The 11,135-nt window shown below is 34.7% G+C and overlaps 1 protein-coding gene across 1 annotated transcript; it reads right to left on the bottom strand.

Moving 5' to 3' along the window:
- Window positions 1–1,201: 1,201 nt before the first annotated feature.
- Window positions 1,202–11,085, bottom strand: LOC101268710 (pre-mRNA cleavage factor Im 25 kDa subunit 2). Its single transcript, XM_004228398.5, has 7 exons — window positions 10,763–11,085; window positions 10,225–10,270; window positions 6,038–6,131; window positions 5,799–5,872; window positions 1,974–2,060; window positions 1,746–1,856; window positions 1,202–1,558 (listed from the first exon to the last, which is right to left on the bottom strand). The coding sequence occupies exons 1-7, from the start codon at window positions 10,879–10,881 to the stop codon at window positions 1,487–1,489; spliced, it is 603 nt and encodes a 200-aa protein (XP_004228446.1). The 5' UTR covers window positions 10,882–11,085; the 3' UTR covers window positions 1,202–1,486.
- Between the last annotated feature and the right edge of the window lie 50 nt (window positions 11,086–11,135).

Genomic DNA, 11,135 nt, shown 5'->3' with positions numbered 1-11,135 from the left:
TTATGGATAATATTTTATGTAGTTTTTATAATTGTATTTTTTAATGAAATATTAAATTTCTATTGTTTGTTCAGGAAATAAATTGCCACTAGCGTATGATATTATATTGTTGATTTAGAGAATGATGCATCCTGAACTTGATTCTTTGAATAATTTAGAGAAGTTCCTGATTTAAAAGAAAATATGTATATTGTATTCGATGAGAACGAGAGTTTTGTAAGACAATTTTGAGAGGATACAATGGAGTCTCACATTATGCTTATACATAACATATGTGGAAAAATGTGAAGGGATCATACAATAGGCTTCCGAAAGCGTTTTATGCCATGACAATAGCACACAACAATTTGATTTTGATGTACGGGTGAAAAAGCTTGATTAAGTGATATGAATTTATGTAAAAAAAAGTTGCAAAAATCTTTATAAGACCCTGCTTAATAACTTGCAGGAATTATATATGTAGCGTTACCATGATTCACGTCATTCTTTTTAGCATTTAAGACTACTCAACAAAAATTAGATGATTTTTTTAAATTTTTGTCTGTAAAATACATGAAATTTTTTGGTGATATGAATTATACTTTACAAGACCATCTGTAATAACTTGGGAAAATACTATCTATAGTCTAACCATGATTGACGGCACTTTGTAAGCATTTAGGAGCCACTTAACAAGGATTAGATAATTTTCTCAATTTTTCATGTGCATTAGTATATGAACTTTTTGGTGATATGAATTTAAGAAATTATTTTGCAAAAACTTTATAGAATCTCCTTAATGACCTAAGGGAACAATTCACCATGATTCATGTCTTTTTATAGCTGTTAGGGTCACTCAACAAGAATTAGGTGAATTTCTCTTCTTCTTTTTTTATGTGAGTTATTATCTGAAGCTCTTGAATATACGAATTTTGAGCACTTTTTTTTCCAGAATTTTATAAGACTTCGGAGAAAAATACTTATAACCTCACAATTGTTGATGGCATTCTTTTAGAGTTTAAGAACCACTCAATAGAAATAAGATAACATACATGAATTTTTTGATGATATAAATTCCTAAAAAAAAACCTCTGTAATGACCAAGGATAACAATACATATAACCTCACTAGATTCATGACACCTTTTTAACAGTTAGAGGCTACTAACATAAATTAGACGATTTTCTCAATTTTCCAATCTTCCAAATGTGTTAGTAGATGATTTGTTTTTTCGAAAACTTATTTTTGCAAAAACTTTACAAGACCCTCCGAAAGAATTAGGGGGGACAATATTTAGGTTGGCAAAAACAAGTCAATATTGTAACTGCGAAGTCGCATATTGTACCCATCGTTGTGGCCGTCCAAAAGAAGCCAATTTAACACAAACAATCAGATGAGAGTCATCTATCTGCCTATTGTAAAAAAGTGAATCAAGTCGCCCTCAAACTATGGGAACCAAACCAAATCATTTTTATCGCGGAGGAGAACTTGAATCTCCATCTACTATCTATTGATTGATCATGTTGAACTGTAATCTGGAAAGTTGTTGAGGAATTGTAGATATTACAGGTCCATATCTCTGCCATGATTAGAAGAGCGTCAGTATGCTAAGAAAATATTATAAAGATGGTCACATATATAATTACTACTCATTGTTGAATGATAACACAATTCTGAAAAGGACCCTTTGATCACAGATCTTATATGCAAACTAACTTGAAAGAACAGAATAGGAGGCAACAGAGAAACCATGAATCATTCTATACCTGAACATTGTCATAAAGCTCAAACAATGGCACAGCCAGAAGTTTTAGATTTTTGGGGACAGCAAAGAACTCTCTTTCAGATAAGTGAACAAGGTAGAGCTTCTTACACTCCTGCACCACATTCAAAGAGCCAACTAAATCAGGCAAAATATGAAACAAGGGATACATCAGTGATTCATGAAACAAAGGGATAGATCAGTCAATCAGAAAAACTTTATACTACTGTACCTTAGGTTTTGTTATATGTGGAGGACAGTATGGATACATTATGGTTTCAAAGTTCGGCCTCCACCAGGTCGCCACGCACTCGCCTATCTGCATTTCAAAATGCCACATCATAGGAAGATGTAATTATTTAGATTTCAAAAGAGAGATACACACACACACAGAGAGAGAGAGAGAGAGAGAGAGAGTTCTGCCTTATATAAGAACAAATAAAGCCAAGTAATAATTGGGCTGGTTGGCTTTTGACACGCAATTTATCCCATTTCACCCAGTAACTTTCGGCCAGGTTATTTATCAACTTATAGCCCGTTTGGCTTAACTTCAGAAACTTTTAAGTTAAAAAATGAGAAGTAGTGGAATACCTACTTTTAACTTTTTAAAGTCAAAAACAAAAAACGAGTCTCAAGTGAACGAAGAACTATCAGTAAGTCCTACTGGTAACGGGATAAAACTGAATCAAACAAAAATTATGGTGGATAATGTTTTTGCATATAATGTTGCACTTAACATTATACGACGGTGACGATCTTGAATCTTTGTTTGTCAAAGAATGTCGACGAAGATGTGACTGGCCAAAATGGCAAGAGACAATTCAATTCACTTGCTAAACGGGAGGGTTTTGAACTGGTAGTCCAAACGCCTAATGATGCAATAACTTTTCGAAATGCCATCGATTTAGCTGTACATGGATGACTTGAAATACATTCGATGGATGTGGTTACGGCTTATTTTTACGGTTCACTTGATAATGAAATTTATTTACAAGACTAGGAATACATATTGATAGTAGTTCATACAAACAACAAATATTAATTTTTTAGTCTGCATATACTAAAAAAAATTTCAAATGATTTTTACATGGACAAAGTACATAGATTAAGTACTCCAATGATTTTTTGATCACTTGAAATGAGTAAAGATCCATTCCGATCTCAAGAAGAGAATGATGAACCTCTTGGTCTTGGAAGTACCATATCTTAGTGCAATTGGTGCACTTAGGTATCTTGCTAATGCTACGAGATCTGACATAGCTTTTTTTATTAATTTGTTAGCAAGCTATAGTTCTTCCTTTACACGAAGTCATTGGAACGAAGTTAAACATATATTGCGATATCTAAACGGGACCAATGATATGGGTCTGTTTTATAATAACAAAGATAGTGCCGATCTTATTGGTCATGCAGATGCGGTTATTTATCTAACCTACATAAAGCTCGATCTCCAACAAGCTATTTGTTCACATACAACAATTTCATGGCAATCTACGAAGCAGTCCATTGTCACTACTTTTAATCATGTTGAGATAATAATTTTTCATGAAGCAAGTAGAGAATACATATGATTGAGATCAGTGATACATTTCATCAAAGAAAAATATGTTTATGAGTGTGATGTCAAGGTACCCAGAGTCCTCTTGACAATGTTGCATGCATAGCTCAATTATGAGGCTTCATAAAAGAGATAGAACGCAACATATTTCACCAAATTATTCTTCATGCATGATCTTCAAAAGAACGGTGATATTGATGTACAACAAATTCATTCAAGTGATAATCTAATAGATTTATTTCACCAAATCTTTACCCACCTCAACTCTTGAAAAGATGGTACACAAAATTGAAATGCAAAAACTTAACCGTATGAATTATGGTCTTTATCAAGGGGAGTTAATACGCGTTGCACTTTTTTTCCTTTGGCTAGGATTTATCCTATTAGGCTCTAAAAATTTTTTAATGAGGCAGCAAGTATATTTTTTCCTTCAACTTTACTTTTACATGGACATCTAAGGAAGTGTTGTAAAACTAAAGTGGATGCCATGTGGGGCCACCCATTTGAGGAGTATCATCACTTGTAATGTCGTAAAACAAAGGTGAATGTCATATGGGCCCACCCACTTGATGACTACCATCACCTGACCAATTGAATGACTTCTTAATGGCCAAGAGAGATGTTTGTACATTACTTTTTGACTATAAATAGCTACTACTTCATTTACGAAGGAATATATAATCAAATACAATACAATATTTTTTCTCTCTTTGCTTGTTTGTACAAAGCCCCAAGCATAGCCAACTGATTTTACAGCATTGGTTGTTAGGCCACTGGTCCAAAACCTCTTTCTCTCTCTTATCACACATTCTCTCGAAACCATTTTTTCCTCTTTTCTCCTCTTCTAAATTCTATCTCTATGAAATTTTTTGAGATCTTCAAATCTAGTTCTCTGGAATCCTGATTTATAGTTAGATTTGATGATTCCTTTCATGTCCAAATCCTAGTTTTTTTTGGATCTTTTTTTAAAAAAATTGTTGGGCTGAAAAATTGAACCCATGGTGGGCTGTGTCTGCTGCTGATGATCTCGGAGCCCCCACCAAAGTCATGGGAGGTGGGTGACTTGGATGCTAGCATAAGACGACTTATACTTTCTTCGTCGAAGAATTCAAAGGACACTGATTATTCATCTTCTTCTATGAAGAATAATCAATATGAACTGCCTGATTCCTCGACTTTGGCTGTGCTGTTTTAGGGAGAGTGTCTGATGTTGTTAACACAGTGGATCAATCTCTCCGTGAGGCTTTACAAAACCCTCGAGAGTATCTTTCCATTTTGAGGATGGAGCAAGATGTTGAAAAGTTCATCAGGGATCCTGGTCGACAAAAAATGGAATTCCAACCGCTGCCTACCTCCTATTTGCGGCTGGCTGCTCACTGCGTGGCACAGCATTATTCACTACAATCAATGGTTTTGTTGGACAATAGTTTACTGGATGGCTCGGGTTCAAAAATATTTTGAGCAGACTTCTGAATGTCGGATGCCTTTGAATCGCTTGGTTGACATTCCGGTGAAATTGCCTCAAGGAGATACTAATGTGTTTTAAGGTTGCAATAAAGTGTTATGAAATAACTAACTTAGCAAACTAAGTAAATTAAGAGGAAGAACAAGCAAAGAGAGAGAATATTGTATTCTCTTGCTTCGTAAATAAAGTAGTGGCTACTTATAGCCAAAAAGTAATGTACAAACATATCACTTGGCCATTAAGACGTCATTCAATTGGCCAGGTGATATAGTCGTCAAAATGGGCGGGCCCCACATGGATCCACCTTTGTTTTACAACATTACAAGTGATAATACTCCTCAAATGGGTGGGTCCCACATGGCATCCACCTTAGTTTTACAACGCTACCCTTGAATGTCCATGTAAAAGAAAAGTTGACAAAAAATATATATAGACATCCATAATATCATTTTTAACTTGTAGGTTATTTTTAACTATGCCAAACACTCTCAAAATCGAAAAATAACTCAAAGTAGATTTGACCAACTTTGAAGCCAATCAAAACAGGCTCTTAGTCCTCCATTAAACCAACCCACCAATTAACACCTATATATTCAACCACACAAATTGTACTTCAAAATTAACATCTTATACCATAAAAGATGTCCAATCCTTGTTTTTTTTATCACTATTTCCATACAACATAAAGTGTGTTGAAACCTCCATACCCCTATATCTCGTCTACAAAGAAAAAAAAAAGCTACTATGTTTCAATTTGTTTGTCTTAGTTTGCCAATAATGAAAATTTGACTTGGCAGGGAATTTAAGAAAGTAAAGGAACTTTTAAATGTTGTGGTGTTAAACTAAAGATGTGTATAATGTACCGAAATGTCTTTTACTCTTGTGGCCTTAAAACATGCCACATGGGATGTTGAAATTAAAGAGTTACCAAATTAGGAATGAGAAATCCTTTCTTAAATATAGTAAAAAGGAAAAGTAAAACAACCAAATTAAAACAGAGGGACTACTAAACAGTGTAACAGGCACCAAATTACCTTCCAATTTGGCGGATTGGCAGGAGGATTAGCTGCAAGTTTGCTGGAGAGTTTCCTTTTCAAACCCTCGATTTCTGCAAATAACGAAAGACAGAAGAAGAACATAGAAAATTAGCAAGAAATTCACGACTTAACCTATAAACAAAGGGAGAGAGTATCATAAGAATTTAATTTAATTTGATTTAATTCTTAATAATATGATAAGAATCCATGTGTCACAAATAAAGACAAAAACACACCATTTTCTCCTGGCTTTAGGCGTCCACCAGGGAGCTTGCAAAATGTGTTCCCAATTTGCAAAAGAAGAATATGAGGATGATTATGTTCTTGTACCTGTGAATCTTACACATAATTAGTGATATCTAAATATTTGATAATCAGAGTGTCATCTGATAAACAAACTTCTCCGATCTGATTGATTTATGTGCCAAAATTAGTATTTTCACACATCTTCTATACTGTACCACTTAGCCATGCATCTCTACAGAATCTAGATGAAATGTAAAAACTGCACAATTTCAAATTTTCAACAGTATGAGCTAATTTTTTTTAAATTTGGAGGAAAAGAAAGCAGCTGATAAGTCATCTTAAATTCTTAATTTGATGAGCGTGTATATTCATTCTTTTCCCATCACAAAATACTGAAACCTGCTAATAGTAGCTCTATGAAGGAAAGAGCACCAATCATCGGCAGTCTCAACAAGGAAAAAACAGCTCAAAAGGTGAGGCGCTACCAAGAGAAGAAAAGGCTTGATATAAGAAAAGGTGTACTCAGCAATCTGTCCTACATACTTCTTATTCAAACCAACTAACACGATTCACCAGTTCTTCCAACTGTACAAAAATACTCAAGAAGTGTGGGAGATAACTCTCTCAACATCAAGTATCCCTCAACTCGGAAATAGTTAGGTTACATTACATAAATCCTATGTATCGTTCTTCTCTACTACAGAGGTTCTTCAAAACTAGAAATAATCAAAAAATCACATTCATCCCTGCATTGACATGCAAATTTTATAACTAGACTAAGAATATCAAAAGATAACACTGAACCAACTTGAATGTAATAAAAACTTGTCCTTAATGGCTTAATCCCAACTAAAATGAGCGATTTTATAGATCCTTTACTTCCTTTGTGCTTTTAACTTATCCACCTAGATTTCAGGAGATCGTCTTTTGCAGCAATTGCTATTCACTACCTTAATAATTTCAATCATTATAATATTGCATCCACAGTCACAGACCCAATATCTACTTAGGATATGTTGAAACTATTTCAGGTAATAATTTTTCACAAATCCTCGCTGTGTCACTTGCATCCTCTATTTGACTGAACATTTCTAACCTGGTCCAGTTTTGTATAACCACACATCTATCTTAGAAAAAACAACCCCATACCCAGTGTAGTCCCACAAGTGAGGTCTAGGGAGGGTGGAGTAGAGATGTTTCCCATGAACCCTCGGGTCAAGAAAATCGTTTTTCAGGACAGGTTTGTAAAAAAATGCAGGAGTAAAAAGATATGATGAAAATATTGATAAACAAAAAGTAATGACAACAAAAATAGTAAAGATAAACAAAGTAAAAAATACAACAATAATAAGAAAATTGAAGAATAAGCTACTGCTAGCATAATAACAATAAAACATCTTGAAAAAAAAGGGTTTGGAGAGGTGTCTCTGATGGTGGAAGACCACCGGAGAGAGGGACTGAGGCCCAAAGGGGGTCTTTCAGAAAGTTTCTTTGGGAGATATGCCTGGGAGCTTTTCTTTTTATTTTGGCATCATATTTTAGGAACTATAACAAATCTATCTTAGCATCCACATTAATATGGCATTCACCTAGTGGATATTCTAGGCCTTAGAGGCCCAAGCAGCCACCCAACAGTCAATACCATACACATTGATATTTCAAGCCCCTGCTTATTCTTAATAATCAAATTCCACTTTGTGTTGTCCAATTTTCTGACTCAAGCTCTCATCATAAAGCTGCAACAAAAATCTTCATACCAGACTTGTGGCACTTCGAAATTTAGCATAACCAAATATGCTATCATATGCTTTCTCCAGGTTAATTAAGCATCAGATGGAGATTCTTCCTCCTTCCTAGAAACTCCATATAGATCTTCTAAACTAGAAGATAGCATGCATAAATACAGGTCCAATTCAAGCATTTTTGCAAAATTTGGCAAGTCATAATATCAGAGGAAGGAAAAACAAGCTAATCCTAATTATAGATGAGCTAACCAACACAATACTAACTGAAATCTCTTAATCTATGCTATTTGCTGGTATATTGTGCTAATTCACTTAATTAATGAAACCAGGGAGGTGTCAACCAAAAGCGCTTGAACTAGGAAGAAATACTTTAAAGAGTAAGGGTGTATGATTTAATAGGATGAAGTAGTTACATTATAGAACTGTACAACGTTTGTTCCTCTGTTTGGTTACTATTTTCTTTCTTGGTATAATAATCATTGTATAACTTACACAGGAATCATCGTTCTATTATATACCATCTCTATGTGGGATAAACATTACATTGATTAGTTACACATGAATAATAATTGAATTGACAAAATTTCCTTCTCTCCAAAGTTTTTTAATACCTTGGTCATCTCTCTTTCTGCAAGGGCCAAAAGTATAATTGGAAACAAAAATTTATCTAACTTAAAACCAAACACATGATTTAAATTATACACTACATATCTCATTTTCAATGCAATGAACCAAACCCCTGATAAAAAATAATCTTTATATTTATTTATTTTTTTGAGATTCACAATCCCTACATTATTAATCATGTATTACAATCGTTGTGCAACTTTTTTTTAAATCAAACGACCCCCAAAGACTTCAGGGTAAATGGAAGTAAAACTGAATACATGCACACGAAGGTTAGTCGTTAGTCAACATTGAGAAGAGCGAAGATGAGGTCAAGACTAGACGAGATTGAGCTATCAAAATGCAAATAATTTAGATATATACGCTTGTTATTTCAATAGAGTGGAAGTATAGATGAAGACGTGAGCATGTTAATGAACCTTTTGGAAATCAAATGGCTATTAGACATGAAAGGGAAGCCACAAAATGAGAATCTGTCTGTTCCTTTCTCTTTTCACCTCGTGATATTTTCTCCTTCTGTCTAATAGCCAAAGAAATCTCTACAAGTCAACATATACTTGTATATACTAATAAATTCATCAACCACTTTCTTAGATTTTAAATAAGGTGTCATTGATCATCAAAATAAGCATGTGATGATTCATCTGATCTCATTATTCTTTCCAAGATACTTTCTTAACTCTTCCCCCTAACAGGTTTCGGGCATGTCGTACAATTCTGACATTACCACGGTAAAGTATTACAACAACGACATACCTGTGATCCCATAAATCGGGTCCGGGAGGGTGGGGTGCACGCACACCTTACTCCTACCTTAGGTAAGGTAGAGGGGTTGTTTTTTATAAGACCCTCGACTCAAGAAAAACATTTTCAAAACAGGCTTGAGAAATACAAGAGTGAAAAGTTCTCAAGAAAAAACAAAGAGTCAAAACCTATGTTGAAAAACACGGAAGACAACTAAAGTATTGACGACAAAAAATAGTAGAGATAAGCAAAGTAAAAAAAGAACACACAATAGTAGTGAGATAGATAAGGGAAAGCTAAGCAAACAAAATGTTCTAAACTAGCCCAAACTCACCCACATATAAGAGAGACAACACTCAACTACTTACTTACCTTCTACCCAAATCCTCGACTTCCCCTTTCTCCTATCTATATCATGCCTTCATCTGTCCCCGATGAGCTGAAGATGTGTCGTGTCATGTCATGACTAATCACCTTTTCCTGATTCTTCTTCTACCGCTCATCAACCCTTTCACTGCCACTCTCACACCTCCTCAATGAGGCATCTATGTTCCCCCTCTTCACATGCCCGAACCATCTCAATCTCACTCCCAGCATCTTTTCCACCAGGGAGGTCACTCCCACCTTGCCCGGAATATCCTCCTCAATGTTATCCCCCCAAATAATGTTTGTAACAATCAATAGCCATAACTTGAAAATACGGCAGATTCGTTGAAAATAAGCCACTTGAGCTTAGGGAATTCAGTTCAAAGTTCAGGAAATATTTCTAAATATTCTCTCGTGTTGCCTGTTGAGATTCGCATCTAGGTACGTTGTAAACAAAACTTATCTGCATTATAAGTGATAATAAACAAGCAACAAGATGCAGCACACAGAACATAAGTCAGCATCTAGGACAAAACCAAACATATACATCCACCCCAGAGGTTTATTCTTCTTTTTTTTTTTATTGGGGGAGGGGGGATGCTCCCGAAAAAGTGACAGTAATATCAAAAGGGGTGACATTAAAGCTAACGAGAATAGAAGCCTTAAAAATTGAAATGAAGCATGGAGAACCATACCAAGAGAATTCCTTCAACACTTGTCCTCATACCCTCCCTCATGTAGCTGCAAATGATACCTTATCTTAGATGTTTGTTAATTAAAAAAAAAGGTAGAACACATTGAGTACTAGAGAACCTCAGTACCAGTTTAGGCATGAATTCTATACTTGCGTATTTTTGCAAATGCTTAAGTGTGATACTGAACTTCTCCGAATTTCAAGTGCAATACTAAAATATTGAGTCTAATGTCCATTGAAAACAATCTCTCTACTCACCCGAGACCCTACTTGTGAGATTAACTTGTGTATGTTGTTATTGATGATAAATACTGGTCATTTTTAAATGAAATTCATGTTCAGAAACAACTTCAAATTCAATTAATTTGTAAATCCAAATAATTAAGTATTCGATTGAGATGCGTCCGAAGAAATCAGAACAGTACTAAGTCCCGAAAGGGTTTAATCTAGGGTTTTAGGAAAATCAATTGGTCCAAGTACTATAACGACAAGATAATTTTCAAGAACGAAAGGAAAGTTAAAAAGGAAAAGGAATGTACTTGACTTTCATACGAGCAAGACGATCAGCAACGGATGAATCCTTCTCCATTTTATGCTCTTTTGTACCAAATGTATAGCTAGAGAGTGGGTATGTGTTCACTATAGCCGACGATACCATTTTGATCTGTTCAATCGCTTCTTTTGGGCAAACGGCGAGAATGATTTTCCGGCGACGGTTCGCCGGTGATACTGGTTTTCCTCTGTTTCCCTCCTACAGAAATTGATTTGCTATTAAGGGGGAAAATTTTCAAAACAGTTGCACTTGCATATTTTAACAGGATCTTTTAGTTATATATATTATTTTTTTAATATTTATTTAAAATAGTTGTATTTTAGTTTTGTTGAAAGCTTGGTTTATATATATATATATAT

Source organism: Solanum lycopersicum, chromosome 1, assembly GCF_036512215.1.
Source record: "Solanum lycopersicum chromosome 1, SLM_r2.1".
In the NCBI taxonomy this organism is placed as follows: domain Eukaryota; kingdom Viridiplantae; phylum Streptophyta; class Magnoliopsida; order Solanales; family Solanaceae; genus Solanum; species Solanum lycopersicum.
Note: the sequence above shows the minus strand (reverse complement) of the source record. Positions and strands in the feature narration are given on the sequence as shown.